Genomic DNA, 21,634 nt, shown 5'->3' on the forward strand with positions numbered 1-21,634 from the left:
GTCTTTCTCTTGCCCCAGTAGTACTAATTGCTCTAATGATCACTATTACCTCTACCAACTAACCTGCCTTATGTCCTCACACCCATATGGTTGTAACAGCACTAGCACAAAATCAGCTTATGCAGTACCACTGCATAGCCACAGCTTAATTCAGAGGCTAACTCATTCCTTGACAGGGTATAATTGGTTAAACCAGTTCTATACTGAAAGAAAGAGAATTATGGTAGACCCCAAGTTCAACACAAGCCCGTGTCATACTGTAACCACAGTACTTAAACGTGCCAGATGTTCAGATAAGAGATTTTGCCTGGTTCACTCAGAACTAGGGGGTTCTGGTTCTCAGCCAAATTACTGCATCCCATCTCCAGAATCTCATGGCGGAAGAGAGGTGGAGAGTTCAGAGAGGAGCAGCAAGAACAACCAGGTATATAGGGAAAAATTGTTTAGAGAACAAAGATTTGTTTATTCCAATGGAAAGAAGGCTTCAGAAATGCATGACAGGTTTCAAATATGGAGGAGGCAGCTGCAGAGATGAAGATGCAACCCACTCTGCCTAGTTTGCGTAGAACGAAATGGAAAGGGTGGAAAAAAAATGCGGCAAAGAGGTTTAGGTTAGTCGTCCCCCCCCCCCCCTTCCCACATCCTTTTTATCTGAAGAAGCACTGTAACAGACAGCCAATGAGACAGAACTTTCTTGATTTAATGTTTGCGAGAACAGGTCAACCATCCACCTACCAGCAGGAATAGGTCAAAGATAATTAGTCATGGCTTGGGAATGAATGGTACACTTAAGGACTCCTCACCTCCATTTTCTGCACTTCAGGGCTCAGTGGGGTTTCCCACTAAATATAAGACTAATGTGTTTTTTGTAAAAAAAAAAAAAAAGTACCGATTACTGCTTGGCATAAACTGAACAAATTTTGAAAGCTCTACACAGAGTAGCTTTGGGGTGGGGGTTGATATACTATTTTTAAATAAATTCCTTAGTATAACAGCTCCTTTTTTTAAAAAAAAAGCCTTTTTTTCTTATTTCCAAATACATTAAGTTACTTTGTGTTCATCTGGCTTAAGCACAGGCCCCTGGAGATGTCACGTTTTGAAGTGGGAAACGCCTTCCCCTCATTTTTTCCAGCTCTACCAGCATAAGTATGTTCCTTCTTCCCCTTTGCCACCTGTATGGTAGGAGAACTTCATACCACGCCATGAAGCACTTCCACAGGCTCGTCTTGCACCACGTTTCTGAGCCATCTTACCACCACCCTGCTGCCAGCCCAGCCACAGCTCCGCACCCTGGCAGGCAGCGGCTCCTGTCTGCAGCCCGTCTGCTGTTACTCATAAATCAGGCTCTGTCCTCACACCCATGTATAGCTCATGATCTCACAGCAGAGACCATTTAACAAATGCAGTAAGACTGCACCTATCCACTTGAATTTTTTGAGCGATTTTCATAACATAGGCAAAAAGAGAAATGAATGAGAGAAAGTAATAGCTGGTGGTATGCCTCATCAACTAGGAAAGACTTCTGCAAATCCAGATTCTGGAAGAAGCCTCCTCCAAGCTAGCTGAGCAGTAGCAAAGTGGGATACAGAAGACAGAATGGGCAGAAAATATATACTCTGTGCCTGATGATTTATTTATTTATTAAGGAGCTACCAAGTAAGAACCCCTTTGTTTTCTCTTGCACTGAGAACTCAATTGTATTTATAACACGACACCCCCAGTAACCTAGAATACTGAACCGGCGTTCCGTTTCTGTTAGGATGCTTGTTTGTCTCCACATGAACTAGCTGTTATCTATGAACAAGGCACAGATTTGAAACCACTGCTTCTGCAGGACTGGGATTTTTTTTCCCTACAGATAACAACTTAAGCTATGAGGAAATAAAGATATTTCAGTACATATACGTTGAAATTTAAGCAGAACTGGTAAAATGGGCACACTGACACAAGAGAACAGAGTAACTTTACCTCTACAATCATTTTGTACTGAGAGAAAGTTAGCAAGAAGGCCACTGATGATCAAAACCAGACTTTTCTAGAACATCCAAAAACCATGAGCAATGACACGGCCAAGCGTTTACTTGAACTTCTACCTTTATCATTCCACTATTTGATGACAGTAAGGTAACGCTCCAGTATCAGTGTGCGTTCATACAATGAGAGGGAAGGATCACTCTCCTGTCAAGTCCCACGGTTTCTTTTCTTCAGTTTGCCTACTGATAAAGACCTTGACTAGTCAAGAGAGCAGGACAGAACAGCAACTTGGGAAGTCAAGAACAAACTACCGCGATTCCAAGGGCACACAGTGACGTTGTCTTCTGCTCACAGGGAAACCATAACAAAGCTTTAAAATATATATATTATTACACACATACTCCGCATAGAACAAAAAGAGAAGCAGTAACTCTAGGTAGCACAAAAAGCTAACCTACCAAACTGCTAGAGAAAGGCACAGCAATAGCTCTGACAGAAGAACCTAAGCCTGCTACAGGTCGCATTATGACAGTTTTCTTGTTTCTCAGCCTTGTGTTTTTAAATGACTTTGAACAATTAGCAGAGCTTTCTGACCATGGTGCCCTGCAACTGAAGAGTGACTTCAAAACACTTCAAAGATTTCAACCAACCTCTCATGTGTACTCATTGTGAGGGCAGAGTGGTTAAAAATTTAGCCGGTGTAGAAGTAACTGTAAAATTAAAAAAAAAACCTTCCTTGCAGGAGGTAACAGTATTTAGGCATGAGGCATCACCCTCTGGCTTCTTAAAGAAGCCTATAAACTAGAACACAGATGTGTTTTTTTATTCTTTTACCTTGTGCCTTAGTTAAAAGGGACACACCTTAACACACTCATAGCACTCGTGATTTTTGAGACTGTCCTTTTTGGCGTTTATTTTATCTCCCTTCTCACAGGTGCAAATACGATCAAAACCACCATAAACTGAGAGACCAGTAACTAGTAACGATTGAAATAAGAGTTAAACACATACATACGGGTGTATTTTTCCTTGCTTTAACAACTTGAGAAATCAATTATAGCTCTGAAGCCAGCACTGCGTCACAAGGCAAAGGTTCTGAAGACACACACGTACTGTCTACTATACTTAGTTTCTTGCTTCTCCCAAATTCTCTAACAGCAGTCTCGATTTACACCACTTAGGTGTAAAGCAGAATGGGTAGATGGCATACTAGGACACAATGGGACACAATGGGTAGATGGCATACTAAAGTCAATCTCTCAGTCCAGTTAGTTTAAAAATAGTGTTGGAGTTACTTCAACTTAGTATACTGCATTTAATTAAGGTGCTTCATAGCAAATAAACATGCAAGAGAGAAGTATTAAGTTTTATTCATCAAAGACAAGGAACCTTTACTGGCCACTAAAAACTATCTCCATTGACCACAGCATGAATAATTCACAAAAACTCTGCCAGCTATGTTCCATTATATACTCTTTACTGTAACCAGTGTACAAAATCTATATAGCCAGTCTCGGAGGTGCATTTAAATAACCTGATACAGCAGAGAAAATTCTGCTACTTACTCAGAGAAATCCAGTCTATAGCATCTTCTGGAGTGAGGAATTCATTATCCTCATCCCCAGCTTCTTTCTCTCTCATCTCTATCTTGCTAAGGTATTTTTATTTAAGCCGCATACTGCATACATCATGTTTTATAATACAGCAGAGCTAAGAGAGGTAAGTATAACTCACAACATTTTAAAAAGGCATTAAAAAAAACAAACTCAATCTTTTCCATGTAGCAAGAAGCCTGAGCTTTTCATTTGGGGTATCCTGTACCCAAAAGCTGAAAACAGACTGAAACAATGCAGTAAAATGCTCCCTAAAGTTGTATCTTATAAGGGCTGTTGCAGAACAACTCGTTGTTGTAAGAAAAAAAATATGAAGATATGCAAGTCCCTAGACACAGTATCTTTTTATATAAAGATTTCAGGTAAACCAAGTTATGTGGCAACTAACACAGAAACTGTTCTTGCAGAAGAAATCTCCTCCAATTCCCTAGGAAACAGTAAAAAAGAGTACAAATATTAACACTGGTTCTGCAGTCCCACAAGTTCTGTGCTTTCGTAACTGTTTCTTACATTTCAGCTTCTTCCAAACCAGAGAGCCTTGCCTTCTTCTGAGGCTGAAAGCTCAGAGTGAGCCAAGGCATCCTCTCCTGGCTCCCTCCAGAGTCTGGCTGCTCCAGCAGCCCATCACACAACCCTCCTCGCCGGTCGGGGCTCGGCACAGGGAGTCAGAGGGTTTGCAAGCCTGAGAGAAGCAAACTCACTGCTCTCCAACAGCTCCCAAAGCAGTTTTGTTCAGAAGCACTGTATTATTCTTTTAGTAGCCCCACCTGTTTGTCAGAGCACCTCTGTCACCTCAAACAAACCTCAGGCACTGCTCTTACCCTGACTTGGCCACATGAGGCCCTGAATTCACTTTTGTTGCATTCCCCTCCCCTCCTGTAACACCATGCAATATAGTTTAAGGCCATTCTACTGCCGCACTAATTACCAGGAGCTGCATCTATTCAAGTCTTAAGCCTCTGACTCATGCGCTGAGATTACTTATCTGAGAACCAGTACAGTAGCTTTTGACCCCAGCTGCTGCCTGCCCCACCCGCGTCTGATGTTTCTACCCTTTTACCAGCTCAACTGCACTCAAAGCAAAGGAATAATTGCTGAAGCATGCACTCTAGAATAGCCAAGCCAAAAAAAAAGAAAAAAAGAAAGGCACCGGTTTCCTTTGAACATGCCAGGCTGTAGTTTAAGTACAGTTATTACTGTACAGGAATATAAGCTGAACATCCTGTCCTCATGCAGGGTCACGCACAGATTCCTTCCCAAAACATATCCCTGCTATACATCTGTCTTAATTCAGAAGAAACAAACAAATATTTTAAAAATCACAGTTTTCCATCCTCTCTACCAATCAGCACATAGCTCATAAAATATAATTAAAAAGTGAACTAGTTAAAGCTGATGGCAGAAACAAACTTCACAGCAGCACTGATTTAACTGATCCCTCTTCATCAGGTAGATCCATCTCAAGGAAACAAGTCTGACCTTACATTGTAACCAAACTGCAAAGCTCACCTAAAACGTCACGCTTCCAGGTTTGCATAGCCGATCAGCTATACGCGCACACACAATGACTTAATGAAAAAAGCATCCCCTACATAAGGATCTTAAAACAGAAGCAACCTCTTGTGAAGGCAATTGTCTAGATGCTCCAGAACAATTAAATGGCTTTCCAAGCTGGAATGAATCCTTTGGAGACTAATATTAGGAAGGCTAAATAGGGAAAAAATAAAAGCAGATCACTCAAAAACTGATTTGTATAGCATAGGGTCCTAGAACTACATCTGTAGCTAGTCCTACCACTGAATTAAAATGAAACTAATTAGCTTTTTCTTCTGCCTTTTTTTTGTTTTTGTTAATTATTGCAGTACTTTTGCATTCTCTCACAATTATATCTACATTTCAGACTTAAGGATATTTCATCTATAGTTTTGACAAAGAGCCTTATGATTTCAGGTGATAAAAACAGGAGATCAACCCCATTAAATGACTAGCTTTGCTACAGTTAATTGATGTAACTTACAAACCACTGAACACGTGGCATTGATACAGTATTTTCCTTAAGTCACTCAGACATCTGTAATTATATCCAGAAAACAAGCTGACAAAAAAGATTCAAGCATTATCTCCATAATGCTGACAGAAGAGAACAAAGAAGTCGAACAGCCTCAGCAAACTGCAGGCGCTTGTATCTGAAATCCTATTAGAGCAGACAAAGTTAAAGCCATTTTCCCACTGTTCTTCAAAGATCCCTGGAAATCTGAATGCAGTCTCTCCCGCAGAGCACCAAAGCCGAAGTCCCAAGAGGATTACACCGGAGCTGGGATGGATAAGGACTTACAAGTATGTGAGCAGACAATCTGCACACATTGTTTCTGCCTATCCCAAAGCATTGTTTTAGTTCTGGTAGTGATTTAAGAGTCCCTGGTAGAAATGGGAGGAGAGGGCAGGAAGGGAGAACAGAAGATGAGGACAGCAGAGAGGTCCTGCTACAAAAAAATGTAAGTACCTATGCACTGGCCCAAGATTCCTAAAGAGAACTGACTGCAAATGGACGCATCTGTCCCTGTTAAATGAATATTTTATTGACAAGCATTATATGAAGATGACTCAGCTGGCAGTAGCGTTTCTCCTTCCCTTGCATACTTACATTAATATGCTCATGCACTACAGAAGAGCAAGCAAAGTTATTAAATAAGACTAGACTTCTCTCAGAGATATGCAATATCTCATGAACATTTAAGGGCTCAGTGCAGAAGCTAAGTGAAGTGTCATAGCCTGTTTTTTCAGGGGAACACACATCCTGCTTGGATAGCACTCTTAATTCTATGGAAATATTTCATGTTTCTTTGAGTTACTCTGAAACCAATTCCACAGATTTAAAGAGGAAAAGCAATGCTTCCTTTTGATCTAAAAATCTAAGCATTCAGCACTTCCTCTGCACTGACATGTCTTGAGAATCACAAACAGGAAGAAATCCTGCTTGGATAAATGACACTGTAACCTCTATTTTTCCCTACCCCCAGCCAAGAGCAGAAAGCATATCGGTTTTGTATGTGCTGCAGACACCGAGCTGTACTACAGCGTGAATTTGTATGTGCTTAGGCATTTGATTTCAAAGTGGAGAACATTCACAGCCTCACAGAGAAACACCACTCTCCTGCCTTCTCTGTTATCCATTCTCAGCCACATTTATTAAATATTCTAATAAATAACAAGAGTGCTAACTGCCAAATGGAAGAAGACAGTCATTTCATGAAACCAATCTATTACAAGAAAATATTTTTCCAACATCTTTTCAGAAACAATATCTCAGTGTTCTTTGTTTCTCACCATTTTTAGATTCTATTTTTGAAGTAAGGCATCAATTCATTTCTACTTTTTTGCTGTGGCACTCAAAATCTTATCTCAGGGCAGCCTATATAGAGTTATTCCAATGGAAAAAAGCAGTAAGGAGGTTAAAAAAGGATACTAACAGAAGCTTAGGAAGTGCCTTTAGACATAAATGGATCTTAAGCATTCATTTCATGTTGAGGATAAAGAACAATGTTCTTATACTACAAAAAACCTCCTTGTATCAACTACGGGTATCTTCTTAACTAATCTTCAAGAGAAAGTGTATTAATAGATACAGGGGTGGGAAGGGAAAAAAAAAGCAATGGCCTCCTGTAGTTTACATTAAAGTAGTATATAAATGCGAAACTGGAAATGATTCCAAAGCATCCTCAAGTTCTTCCATTCTCGTCACTCAAAGACGGGCTGACTTGACTCTACCAGGATTAAAGACCTGTTGCTCCCCAGAATCCATACATTTTTCAACCAATATTTAGACTTGCATAATTTTACACTTATTTTTCCCTCTTGTGCACGTTCCTTTAATGAACTTTTAGCGCATTCAATGTTCAGACCCCAGTAACAGTCAATATAAAGCTAAGATGATTAAAAAAATACACAGCAATCACCGGGATTAACAGCACCAGATGTTCCAAAACAGCAGATCACAGATAACTAGGTTCAGAGCTTAAAATCAAATTTCCTAGCCAAAGCCTTTATCATCCCAGACCTAGGGGCTAAATCCCTCCTCCTTTTTTGTCCAGAAGCCACTACTTGGAATTTTGAGCAATTTAGCATGGACTCAGCATTCCTCCTGCGTGTTTGGTTGAAGTGGTCACGAAAACGGCCTTGTGTTCTCCAGGAACTTGACAACAGAGCACAAAACCAGCAATTTATTACATAAACGGATGTCTGCATTTAATCGCATGCAAAAACATTACACGTTACTGCATTTTACCTATTTTAAAGTTACTAATATTAGAAGTACTGATCCCGTTTCTTAAGACTAGAGATTTAGGAAGGTACTAATTTTCTCATAACTTTCCTGAACTCGCATCAGAAAAACTTAGCCCTGGAACTAGGTCACAAACAGTCGTTCAGCTTAAGCAGGTCTTACTTGGCATCATCTGAGCTTCTACGGAGTAAAAGGCATTTTGACCAAACTGTGCAGATCAAGATGCTTTTACGATATTCAAACAGCATGGTTGGGTATTTTGTTTTCTGCCAGCATTCTCTCTAGTTAACAAGGCCAATTGTTTTTGTGCTCTGTCTGAAAGATTTTTTTCCAGGAGGAGGTTGACTAGCAAGAGAAGGATGCTTATCAGTTATCAGACAGCCACTCCACAAGCAGCAGAAGTACCTAGCAGTGGATCAAGGACATCTGTTAATGCAATCACTTAAGTGCATTACTCCAGCTGATGCTAAAGGTAGATACTGACCTGCTGATGCATCTTAGGAAATAAAAATAAATACATGAAACATTAAAAAATAACAGAGGAAGAGAGGAGAAGTAGCTTCCTGGACTACGATGTTTTTCAGTGTCCTATTTGCCTCTGTATCTGTGACGCCATTCTGGTAAACAAATCAGGTTCCCTACTTAGTTGCAGCACCACCTGAGAACAAGTGGGTATGCAGGAAAAAATGCCAGCAATTCCAGTAGGTGCCTCACCAGCAGCTGCCTAGCATGGTTTATTGTTATGTCTTACGCTGTTGAAGTTTCTATTTTTGAAATAGCAGATAACGTGTAATGTTTAGAAGAGTGGGTGTATTCACGTCTACTTTAGCCAAACACCCATTTGGTTAGTAATATTGTGTCTGTGTAGGTTTTCTGTAGTTCACCATTTCATGACACACACACTTTTATTTAGAAGCTGCTGCTGGGTTGCCCTCCCAGCACACACTCTGCATATCTAGCTCTCCACACAGTTACACTTTTCAAATGAATAACGCTTCCCTTTCTCCTAGCACCACAAAGTTTTCAATGCAGAAGCAAAACTGAAATATTTCCTGAGAATTTAAAAAGAATATTTAAAGACTAAGATTGACCAGACTTATTATTGACCAATTCTACGGTGTAGGGCAGAAAAGACAGTTCACACCAGAAGCACTGGGAGCAGTGGAAGGCAGAGGAGGCTAACAAATGACAAGCAACCCTTGCGAAATCCTCTCCCCTTCAAAATGCCAGTAACAAAGCAAGCTAAGTTTAAACTAACATTGCTTCCCTTTTTCCAAATTAACACTCACTTTGGATTAAAAAAAATAAAATGCTGTGGATGTCCAACCAAAGAGACTAATTATAATAATCAAAGATCATCAGCTTTGGTTTAGATTTGCCTGTTGTGAAATGTAACACGTTTCAAACTGCGTCCAGATAAGAAACACAAAAGATCCTCAGGTTTAGTGAAAGATCCCTCATTATGATCACTATTAAAGTGGATTTTGGACTGAGAGGATAATTTCCAGAAATAATTGGAAGATGCCCATTCTTATTTGTATCAATAGCGTCTGTTCAGTGCTCTCCTCAAAATGGACCACCAATCTGAGATGCGCTTTGACAGAAGGGCATCCAGTTTGGACCAGCTTGCTCAGTCTCAGTAGAATAAAAGGCTAGGAAAGAATTCAGCAGACCAAGGACACTTTGCAACCCTCTCACTCTGGACAAAACTGGGTCAATATTGAGAATTTACGACAATCTTTTAGGCCAAAATTCAGACAAGTTATATTCAAGTACAATCTGTTCTTTGAACCTACTGGAATCTTTGTTCTTTGTTAAAGCAAATGCAAATCAAAGTGATTCCTTTATTTGAAAGGCAAATAAATTTGTGCCTGTATTACTTCAGAGATAATAGTTCATATGTAATCAGATTAGTTTTTAGTACAAATTTTATAAAATGGGATATAGAACTAATTGTACTGGTTTTATGCACAGGCTTTAGAAACAAATATAACGTTACATGAATAATTAGCAAGAGCTCAACAGAGAGCGTAGAGGGTTACTTCATCAGAGAAACAAGGGTTTGGAAGCTGACAGAGGTTCAGAAGTCAAAACTTTTCAGCCATGCTAGTCAGGCTTTGGGTCAAACACCACGTATCTTAAACTGCTGTACTGACTTCTAAAAGGGTGCTTCTTGCATCAAAACCAGATCCCTGTAACGTATGCTAAGTCAGTGTAATTATTAACCACCCTGAGGCAAAAGTTACATGCTCATAAACTGGTACCCGTAAAAATAGTAGAACTAGTTGAAACACCACCCCACCTTTCTACAACTTGGTGCTTTCACAGTTGGTTAAGCACTGAAGCACTATATTTTTCTGTAGCATTAAGACATATTAAAGCCGTACTTCATTAGAAAAATATACTGACTTTTACAGCAGGGAACAACAACAACAAAATATTGTGAAGAAAATATATACTACAACTCAACAGGTAAGTTGAGATCCATCTGAGATTTAGAGGTAGTAAAAAACGGCCTGGCTCTTGAACAACTGCCTCGAGGTAGAGAATTGTCCAGGGAACACCTCCAAAATAAATATGATATTGAATTAGCTATTTCAATTAAAAAACAAACAAACAAAAAAACACACCCACCAGAACATACACATACCTTTAAGAGAAATGAAGCTATGAAGAACCAACAGCATGTTGGAGAAGAGTTTTCTAAATTTGCCCCTGGAGGACATGCTTCAAAACCATTTTCTTGAAAGATGCCACTTTCCCCAGGCTGTCATGCATTCATCCTACATGAACACATCACTTGTTGGGGAAGATGATACAGAGATGGGACAAAGATTAAGATCTGTACAGACAAGCCAGTCCAACATTTAAAAAGGCAAGCTAACTACTAAAGAATTCCTTTAAAGTGCAGATGGGTTTGTGTACCACAAATGCAAAATGCTTAACAGAAGTTTACCCCCATATTGTTGTTGGCTTTTACTTTGTTTTGCTTATTGTAAGACTTGCAATTTATTGTATAGTGCAATAGTTGAGACAAATGACCCTCCCCATCCCCCCCAACAGCAGACCTTCCCTTTTAATTTATTATAAATAATGCTTAAGATTCATGGAATAATGATTAAATAATCTGGACCTTATCTCAGCTTATCTTACACTGGAAAGAATACATAGCCATTTTTGCTGCTTTGCTGATATTCAACACCATTTTTCAAGTTCTCATAGAACATCCAAAGCAAAGCTTGACAAGCTTCACAAGCCAGCAGTGAAGAATGCCCCGAAAGACCTTACAGTCTGAGCAAAGCCTTTTCTAAACAACCCTCTTGTTGAAAGAGAAACACTTCAAGCCACATATAGAGCATGCCTTCCTGAGAAACGTGTTGAAGTTGGTCTCCAGAAGTTCAGATTTTTTGGGTCCCTTTATTCATGCCTTCATACACATCGATTTGTGGTACATGCAAAGAAGTGGACATGCGATGTCATAAAGTTAGATTTAACTGTTCTAAGGTACTGGGATCCCAAGAAGTTTAGCAGTGTCCTGTACTAGAAAAGCTCTGAGAACTACCAGTTGACACCACAAGCCTCAAGGAGGGTTCCTTGCCAGGCGCTGCTCTACACAGCTCGTTTCAGCAGCATGCCTTGGCTGATAAACAAGGCTCACAAGAGTCAACATTGTTAAAGTAACTTTTTTTTTATATGTAAGCAGGTTTTTCAAAGAAGGCTCAAAGAACTTCCTAAAAGCATACCCCAAACTGTGTAAACCAACCATTAATTTCAAATTAACATTTAAAAACGCATTTTCATCTTGAAAGACGTGCCTAGAAAGAATTTCAACAGACTGTACCAATAAATAATATTACTTTCAGACAAGCACAAATGAAGTTTTTTCTAAGAAACGGGCCACACAAAAGCCACAGATGCAATACTTTGAGATTACACGAAGTTTAAATGTTTCCCTCTGCACTCTGAGGCAAACATGCTAACTTAAACCTCATCTTCCACATCACCATCATTTTTCATTTATGAACCCACATGAAAATTTTCCTTTTTAAGGAAAAATGATGCACATTTATTTCGTGACTGTAGGGATTTTCCCATAGATATGCAAGCGCTCATCAAGACACACGAGACCAAGGGAGGGAAGGCGGGTGGGAACGGAGCCGAACCCTGCTGCTCAGCACAATGTTCTATGTTCTGCCTGTGCATGATGTGGTTTCATGGTCAGCAAATCCAACCACAATGTTTAATGCCAATACTGGAGAAGCTTTGGTCTGTAAAACTAACATGGTGGTTAAAAAAGATATGGAATAAAAGTACAGATATACATAATGCCTGTATAACACTCATTATGCAGCTGGCTTAAATGTGCACCTTCCTGAGATTGCAGGTGGCTTCATGCACAAGCATGCCACAATAACTAATTTTTCCTCAAACCAGCCTTAGGAACATCTTTGCATTCCTTATTCCAAAGTCCTTAAGCTGTCAGCACGTATTATTCACCCCCTTCCATTAGAAGCCTTCTAGTCTTCTATTAAGAGCATCTTCAGTCCTCAGTGTTCAGGGGGCGTTTCCTGGGTTTGCAACCACACGCTTCCATTGCTCACACAACAGGCAACACTGAGAAGAAAAACAAACAAACTGCTCCCACACAGCCCAACAAAACACTCAGTTTGACAGCAGGAACGAAATTCAGCTTCATCATCAGATGTTGGGCTGTGCACGCAGGACTGGTATATGCCGTTCCTCTAAAAACTGGCAAGCACAGCAGCAAGATGCAGGAGGAGCGACTGGGTCACTGAAACGGCTTATTCACAAGTACCAGTCCCTGTTATCTCCATTATCTGCTATCTGCTGATTCCTGTAGAGGCTGAGTTTGTATTCCTATATATGTTTGTCCACCTGTTGTGTTTTAGTCCACATTAAAACTGATTTTTAAGTTAGAAAAAATAATACTTAGTTATTTCTCCTTCAGATCAGTATAAACAGTCAATATAGGCTCAAATTAACACGAAGAAACAAAGAAGAGCCTCAATAACACAAAAACCATCAAGATATGCCCTTCTTAGATTCAAGAAAACACAAGGAGCCTCTCACCGTGCACATGGATAATGCCTTTAATTTCTCTTAAGTGCAGTGGCAACCGAAATGATCTCCTGAAGTTAATCAACAGAGAAAGAATTCTGCCCTTTTTAGGGGCTAATTGGCAAAGCAAACCTGGTATGTGCAGGAGCACGTTAGTTTCAACATATGCGTAGCTTATTTTATGACTCATTTCAAATGCTTCCAAGGCAGCCTTGTAATTGATTTATTTTTGAGAAGGAGGGCAGAAGGGAGTGTTAGTTATTCATTAAATTTATTACCAGCTTTAGGAAAAAAACCAGCAATGTTACTTGTCCATTGAATTTATTAGTGCTACATCATTTTGAGGCTGTTGTCTTTAAAGCCAACACAGAATGCAACTGAGGAATTAATTTCCTATTTCCCTTAAAAATATTTGGGACAGGGTTTAAAGGTAAAAGTTGCTGTAACTACATTACTCTCTCCACCATGCAAATGTCATCTTAAAACCAAACAAGAAATTCAGACATATGCTACACTATTTAGGCTCCAAATGGCTAATTGCTTGGCATTTCCTTTATACTAGTGTACTTCCACATGAGGAAGCAGCACAGAATCAAAAAATAGAAAACCAAAAAAAACCTCACCTGTTTCCTTTATTCAGCATGGAAACACAAATATCCATTTGCTCAAGAAGTCAGTTTTCTCCACAAAACCAGTTGCTGGCAGATAACCCACCTCTGCAGCTAAATATGTTTCCCCACTTGTATCCCCAGGTATCTACAATCCTGGACACCGTTACAACTTTTTTCCCCCTTGTTCTTTTCACTTACACTCACGAACAGTGAGCCACTGGAAACTTGGGGAAACGCTCCAAAGAAAAACAGTAGTAAAGGACAAGCAAATATGGACAACCAAAGGGTTGGATTTTGGAGTCTTTTTTTTTTTTTTTTTTTTTTTTTTGAGGTTGAAGGATTGCCTCTGGCTTCAGAGCAAAATCCAGCTCATCCTCCCATTAGGAGCACACCAAACAAACCTACACGCTACCAGAACACGCACAGCTCGAGTGGTCACCCTGTAACAGCCTCCAGCTCAGTCTTGAAAGGGAACACACTTCTCTGGCCAGAGTGAGAAGGGGAAAAGGCTTGTCCTTCTTTCTCAAAAGACTTGAGGCAGCTGAGCAAGAATAAAAACAGACAAGAAGTCTTTTGTTACTTTAGCATGCAGTATTTAACAGTATGGCTCTCTAGAAACCCCTATGTTCCATGCTCTGATGATGGAGAGAACCAGGCCCTACAACCTCCATGTGGCACGGTAAACTAACCTCTCTAGCTCCAGCGGCTGGATTTCAGGACTATCCACGCTCAGGATGACAAATAGCATTATCCAAAGGTTCTTTGGCAGCTTAGTTTTCTTCCCAAACACACCGGTTGCAAAAACATTTTTCACTGTCAAGAATATGTATGTATTTTTTTAAATATGCTTTTTGATCTTACGGTCCCAACAGAAGTAGGAAAGTATTTAACAACAGTACTTTCTTCTACTGCAGTGACTCATCTGTGTAATGTGACACGAAAGCTCGATAAACATTTTGAGTAACTTTGAACATCAGAGCACCTGTTTTTAAACAGTTGTCGGTATTTGTCCCTGGGACATCATCTGAATTCATCTCTGCTCATTACACAGACAACAACAGGGGACTATTTCGTGTGCTTCTATTTTTGAGACAAGTTGTGTACAGTTTTTCTCGAAGTACTAACCACAGTGGGTAGAATACATTAAACTTCACAAAACAGCCTCCTTAAAAAGTAGCAAGCATACATTAAATAATCCTTTGCAGACATCTTACCAACGTTATTAAAAACCTCAAAGTGGGAAATAACCTGTTACAGCCAACGACAAGAAGTCCCGGATCTAAACCCATGGCTGGATTTATGAAGCTCCGCTGCTGACATGCTCGAGGAACCAGGAGAGCACACGTAGGCTACAGCTGGTTGGGAGAACAGCTACGTTATTATAAATATTATGCAAATTATTAGCCACAAACTGCAGTAAGAAGCAACACAAGGAAGTCTAGGTTAATATAATGTAGGGTGAAGGGCAATAGGCAAATCATCTGCTACCTAGGTGTGATTTAGAACTGCCTGCCAGCTGATGCACCATGAACAAGGAAGCATGGTGGAACCCTGTTATTCCTGAGCTCTGCCAAGCATGGCTCTTGGCCATCTCAAGAATGAACGTGGCGAATTTCACGTCAAAACCTCTACATTTTCACTAAAATAGTACCTCAATTTTATGAAAAAAATATGCTGGTTTATCTGCCTTCAGTGATAGAAAGGCGATGCAAAGATCCTCTTGCAAAATTTATATTCGAAGTAACCAAAGTTAATGTGTAACATCATTATTGTATTTTCACAGTGGTGAATACACAGAGGGAATTTATTCTTAGTATAAAACATGTTGGGAAGGTGCAAAACATCTCATATGTCTCTTCATAATAAACTATGACTTCTGTTCTCCCAATTCCACCAAAAGTACATATTACAAATTCTCCAATTAACTGCTTCTGGAAGCACTGAGTGGAAAGGAAGGACTAAGGCTAGGTCTTTAGGAGGGGCTTCAAAGGCATATGTAGAATGAAAATTTTTAGGTTGAACCTGAATGCCAAAATATTCAATCCAGAGAAATCAGGCCAGGTCACACACAGCAACACAGCGCTAAAGAAAGAAGACTGGTGCAGAAAAAAATAAGGTAGAAAGTAACTACTTTAATAAATCAAGGAAAAAAAACTGAAACTATTATTCACCTAGAAAACTGCAACCACTTCAGCAAATGGAGACTAACTACACTGACACAACCTCAGAAGATTAGTTATCGCTCCAGTGTAATCCCATTAGGTGTTTCCTAATTTTCCTTAAACGAAAGCTGTAACACTCTTCCACCAGTTCCTGCAAAGGAAACAGCAATAAGGAGTGACAGATAATCAGCACTGCAATAAAAATATTCATATAAAGACAGCTGTTCATTTTTTAACATGAAATTTGAGGGAAAAGTTTTTAAAATAATTAAATATTCTAAACTATCTGCCGTTCATTTGTCAAAAGCCCTTGCATTTCACAGTTCAATTCCTTCCATTGTGGCAAAGACAGATTTCTGTTGAAGCCTAACCAAAACCAGAAGTGAACCAATGCTCCTCTATGGACTGAAAGGCAAACTTAGATGTACCTGTTCTGAGAATGAACTAAACATCTCAATGAAATCTATCATTTATGAAAAGCTAAAATAGAAATAGAAGGTATTAGGATAGTTTATACTGTGCACAACAAAGAACTATTAAGTGGTATGTTGTTAAACACAGTAAGAACAGCTCTTCTAACCAATTTATTAACTATGTTTTCTTCGCCTCCTCGCAGCATCCAGAAGATGCACTATACTAACAGGTTCTCTTTGATACTCTAGCACAGAACTGGAGACTGCAGAAGCAGTGCCTTCTTTCATTTTACCACGATTTTAAAGCCTTTCTCAAACCTTCCCCAAGTTTTCAGAGAACATACAAATTGATTTTATCACAAATAGCATGCAACCAACAGAGCAGTCACAGCTTTGTGCTTGCGCACAGTACACGAACCCTGAGTGCATATCCCATTTTTAAACACCATGCATCATCTTCATGTAAAAGTGTTAGAAAGCTTGGTCTCTCCATGGTCCCCCCCCATTCAGGAAGGTGGGGGGGAGAACAAGTCATTCTGCGCAAATGCTGTACTGTTTCAATCAGATATGAGGGGGAGAGTAAATCACACCCCAATAAAACCAAGAATTTGAAGCCCTCCAGGCCCTGCCAGAGAGCAGGACGATGCAGCTTCCTTCCCTTCAAGAAACAGAGCAGAAACGCACCTGCCTGCCCAAAATGTAGCCCTTAAAAATGTCACCTGAAGCAATGAAGGTTGAAGATCTATTGAGAAATACTTAGGTACGAGATGGAAACTTGCTGATGAAGAGGAAATAAATAAATACAGTTAGACATTGGAAAGAACAACAAAAAAAAATCAAGGGGATAGAATTATAGGACATCTTACCTAGGCTGAAAGACATTTAACGTTAAAACTTGTAGTTAGCATTCATCTGACTAACAGTAAGGAAAGTGAGTTACTCTATTACAATGACTAGAAGAATGGCAAGTAGTTGACATTGATTCTCCAAAGAGAGGTCGATAATTGAACTGAACATAAACCTCAATGATATTACTTTTCATCAACTTTTTTACAATCATTTGTTATAGAAGGTCTGATACCCAGCTGTGTATGTGATAACAAGACCCTCATGTCAGTACCTTCAAAACTCATCAAAATTTGCAGGCATGTTTGCAGCCACAGTCAGTTCATCATCATCCTAAAACTCAGCAATGATCTGTTTTGTCCAAGTGTAGTGTAAATTCCTGTCTTACTCAGCACAACATTCAAAACAAAGTGATTAATTGATATTTGCTAAATAACAGTTGTACTTTGCAGGCACAACATTAAAAAAAGGGAATCCAACACCTCCAACATTTTACCCATTCCTTTCTGTTGCCAGGTGGAACGCCTGGTGGATTCAGAAGCGCGACAGTTTCGCACAGACCTCAGCACAGATGACTAAATACTTTCTATGGCATAGTGAACCTCTCCTATTTTAAGGCTTCTCTTCTAACTGCGTGTTACAGTTCACTACCGCATGACTCCAGGCCAAATGCTAGAAATTTGCATTAAGAACGAAACCACACACAAACTCTTGGAAGCTACCAATTAACTGCTGCAGCAGAAACAGCACAGCATGACATTTTACCTCAAAAGACAGATTTGTATTTTTACAGCAGAATATTTCTCTTAAACATTTGCACTTATTAAGTGGGGCTAAGAAATTATCAGTCTTTTGAAGTTCATATTACCGCTTAGAGATTTATAAGCAGGGAGATGATGGTTTCCTTGTAAGCTGAAAGTCACCTCAGAGGATAGGTTGGATTTTTTTTGTCTGGTTTTTTATTTATTTATTTATACTTCGATTTTACTGTAATCTATTCCTTTACTGCATACCTAAAATACTATTTCCTTTGGCTGCCAAAAATCTAAGCAATGGTAACACAACCACCCTAGCAGCACTCCCAGCGCAGCGCTGTGATCTGGGATTTACAAGCATGGCAGAGGAAGAGTCAGCAAATTTCAACCCCTCAGTTTAAGGAAGAACAGAACCTAGACCTTGTATAAACCGCAGGAAGGACTCGAATACAAAATTATGAACTTCCTCCAGTCACGCTTCAGTAGAAGGAGCCAATCCTTTCAGGGCAAGCAAGGCACCTGTTTGCATCGCCTTCTGGTTTAGGTTTCTTGGTAGGCTTGAGTGAAGGAACGCCTTGTTTCTGGATCTACACTGATCTTAAACACGCGCTAAACGCCTGTCAAGATGTGAGCACTGCCAACCTGATGTGAAAGCACTTCTCCAGAGCTATAAAAGGCTTTCATGAAAAAATACCATCAACTAAATAGTGAAACGGAGAGAAAACACAGCTACAAAATGACGAGCATTAGCTAAGCTCAGCTTATTCAAAGCAGTTTCCTCCCTTATTTACATCAGCCACACGCAGTATAGTAGCGGCCTTTAGTTATTTATTCTGCATGCAGAATATTAAAGTTATTTCTTTCAATTAAAACATTACTTATACTCAAGAAACACTTGAATTTATTTTATTTTAAGGAGTCCTAGAACCTGGCTTACCCACCATGCAGACAAAACACACGCTAATGAAAGGGTAACTTTCCCCCAGGATCTTAGCTTGACTTGGGCAGACCAACGTCAGAAGCCATTTGGACTCCATAACTGACCAATCCCCAGATCCTTGAAAAGCCAATTAGCTAAATTAGAAACAGCTCCTGTCACTATTTTTGAAGCTGGCACGTTTCCCCAATATAGACATTAAATACTCAATTCTCATAAGCCAAGTTCATCCACACAGCCACAGAGACAAGAACAAGAAACATCCTGCGTTCTTTTGTCTTGCTCTAATGCAACAATTAAAGCTTTTGAAAGCTCCCTCTTTCATGAGGCACTCTGCAAGGTCCTGCTTTAAGAACCACTTACACAACAACAAAAGTCACTCATGGCTTCCATGGCCAAAAGCAAAAGGCCCAGGTACGTTGGGCAGCAGCAGCCAGGAGCTCAGGGCAGCAGCTCTGCTCAGGATTTCCTGGAAGCACCGGGCTCCATGTTCCTACCAGCCATGCCACCTTGCCGGTCTTCTCCTTGCTGCTCCATCCCTCTGGATGCCACCTCCTTCAGCATCTCCGCCTGGCAGAATCCCCAGCTCTACTTCCACCTGTCAACACTCTTTTCCTTCCACCTCGCTACCCTCCCGAATTTGATAACAGTTGTTTGGTTGCCAGAAGAGGAAGACGTGTGTCGCACGAGCTTGCATGAAACCCCAGACGCACCACAGAGTGCCAGCAGTTTCCTGGTAAACACGAGCCTAGGTCACTGCCAAATTCAGTCAAAGCTTGGCCTCAGCAGGGTTACCTCTAAGCATAGTAAGTGGTGGGAAAGATTTATACCAATGCAAGTCTTGGAAAGAAGTTTTTGTCCTGCAAGCTCAATCTGCAACCAGTGCAGTATCTCTTGCCCAAGATGGAGATTTGTAATGGCGAAGCACTGGCTAACATATAACATGGCTGACTAAACCCCTAAGTCTAGAAAAAGCCCATGGATGAAGGCTGGTGCATCCTTCTGAGAAATGAAACCACCCAGCAAGTCACACCACCAAAGCAATGCACACCATCTCCAGGCCCTTCCCCTCCACCTCTCAGCAGGTTAACCGGGCACACATCGGACTTCTTCGGACTATGGAGAGACACAGAAAAACCTTGTTCCCAACATCCATTTACCTTGTCCTGAGGGCCTGCCAGGCTGCATCAATGTCTGCGTACAGGTTTTTCTCAGAGGGCTTGCCGGTGCTCACCCCGTAGCCGGAGTAGTCGTAAGAGAAGACGTTGCAGTTGATGCGGGAGCCGAGGCCAATGTAGAAGCTGCACATCTGGCCCAGGTCCACGGCGTTACCGTGCGAGAAGAGCAGCGTGTACCGGCCGGTGGGGGCACACCGCACGAACATGCAGCCCAGCCTGTTATCTCGGGCCGTGCGGGAGAAGAACACTTCCACGGCATCCAGTTCCCGCTGCGAGTACTGCCAGTCCGCCCGCTCGCTCAGGTGCAGGCTGCAGGTGCCCGATCCCGTCGGGGTCCCTGCCCCGGCGGCCGCCCCGGCCTCCTGCTGCTGCTCGGGCTGCAGCACGGTGTAGGTGGGCTCCGGGGGCAGGAAGGCCAGCTTGGCAGCGATGCGGCTGGGGCAAGGCGGGCAGCAGAAGAGCCAGCAGAGCTCGCCCAGAGAGAAACCGTTCATTCTGGGGCCTTGTTCTGGCATCAGAGACGCCGGAGGAGAAAAAAGAAATGAAGAAAGAAAACCCCCACCGCGGACCTGTGCTGGGCTGCAGCCCGCGGCCGTCCCCCGGCCCAACCCGCGCACCGTCCTCCCTGCGGCCCTCCCAGAAGGCAAACAGCCCGAGGGGGGGGGGGGGGGGGGCTCTTCGGGGCAGGAAAATGCGCTTAGAAAAATAAAAAGCGCCCAAAACGTGAGCACGACCAGGCCCTAAAAAATTAAAAATTTGGAAAAAAAAAAAAAATAGCACGGAACCACCCCGACCCCGCGCACCCAACTAACGCGGCAGCGGCCGCAGCCCCCCCACACCGCCCCCTTCGGCGGAAAGGTCAACCCCGGGCCGGCCGAGCAGAGCGGCGGCCCCCGGCGGACGAGGAGGAGGAGGAGGAGGAGGAGGAAGGAGCCGGCGAGGCGGGGGCTCAGCCGCGCGTCGCCGCGCTCCTCAGCTCAGGGCCATGCCGGCGGCGGCCATGTCCCGGCCCCGGTCCCCCCCCCCCCCCCCCCCCCCCCCCCGCTCCGCACCGCTTCCGGGTTACGGGCGCGGCGCGGGGCCTCCCGCCGCAGGTGCCGGCGGGGCCGAGGCGGGGGCCGGGCCCTGCCCACGCGGCGCCGCCCGCCGCGGCTCGCGGCCGCCCCCTAGGCCCTGCGCCGGGGGGAGCCCGGCAGGTGCGCGGCGAGGGGAGGGGCCGAGAGGGAGAGGAGAGGAGCGGCAGCCCCTAGGCGCGGCGGCTCAAGAGGGGAGAGGGAGGACTGGCCCTTTAAGGCAGCCCCCCCCCTTCCGCGCCGCGGCATGGGTCACGTGCAGAGGGAGCGCTCCCCCCCTCTGTCCCCCTCGCCGGCCGCCCACCGCGCGCGCATGCGCGGAGGGGCCGGGGGCAGCGGCTGAAGGGCGGGCGGGGCGCGGGGGCCATTTGGCGGCGGCCCTGGGGAACGGGCACTGGGCCTCCCCCACAGCGGGGCCCTGCGGGCCCCACGGTGCCCCGGCAGCCTGGGGCCTTGAGTCTCTTTCCTAGAAAATCGGTCAAGGTGTGGCCAAAGTTGGTCAAGAGCTTCAAGAGGTGCCACAGAGAGTTGATAAAGACACACAGGCAACTGCATAAGCCTGATTTCGGTGGAAAAACGGGCTAATAACCCACATCCCAAACCGCATTGAATCAGTTACCAAAAGATTTATGCCAAATGACAGAACCCAGCGCTGGTCAAGGAAATGGGCCTCAACATACTGCTTTGGAGAACAACAGGAGACACTGAATA

General features: G+C 42.5%; 1 protein-coding gene across 1 annotated transcript in view; it reads right to left on the reverse strand.

Annotated features, from left to right (window-relative positions):
• ABHD17C (abhydrolase domain containing 17C, depalmitoylase) overlaps positions 1–20,627 on the reverse strand; it is a 32,825-nt gene extending 12,198 nt beyond the window's left edge. The window contains exon 1 of the mRNA XM_035335963.1: positions 19,833–20,627. Coding sequence (XP_035191854.1) covers positions 19,833–20,365 — 533 coding nt within the window. The 5' untranslated portion in view covers positions 20,366–20,627. The remainder of the gene's footprint in view (positions 1–19,832) is intronic.
• Positions 20,628–21,634: the final 1,007 nt, after the last annotated feature.

This window comes from Oxyura jamaicensis, chromosome 10 (assembly GCF_011077185.1).
Source record: "Oxyura jamaicensis isolate SHBP4307 breed ruddy duck chromosome 10, BPBGC_Ojam_1.0, whole genome shotgun sequence".
NCBI classification, from domain to species: Eukaryota; Metazoa; Chordata; class Aves; order Anseriformes; family Anatidae; genus Oxyura; species Oxyura jamaicensis.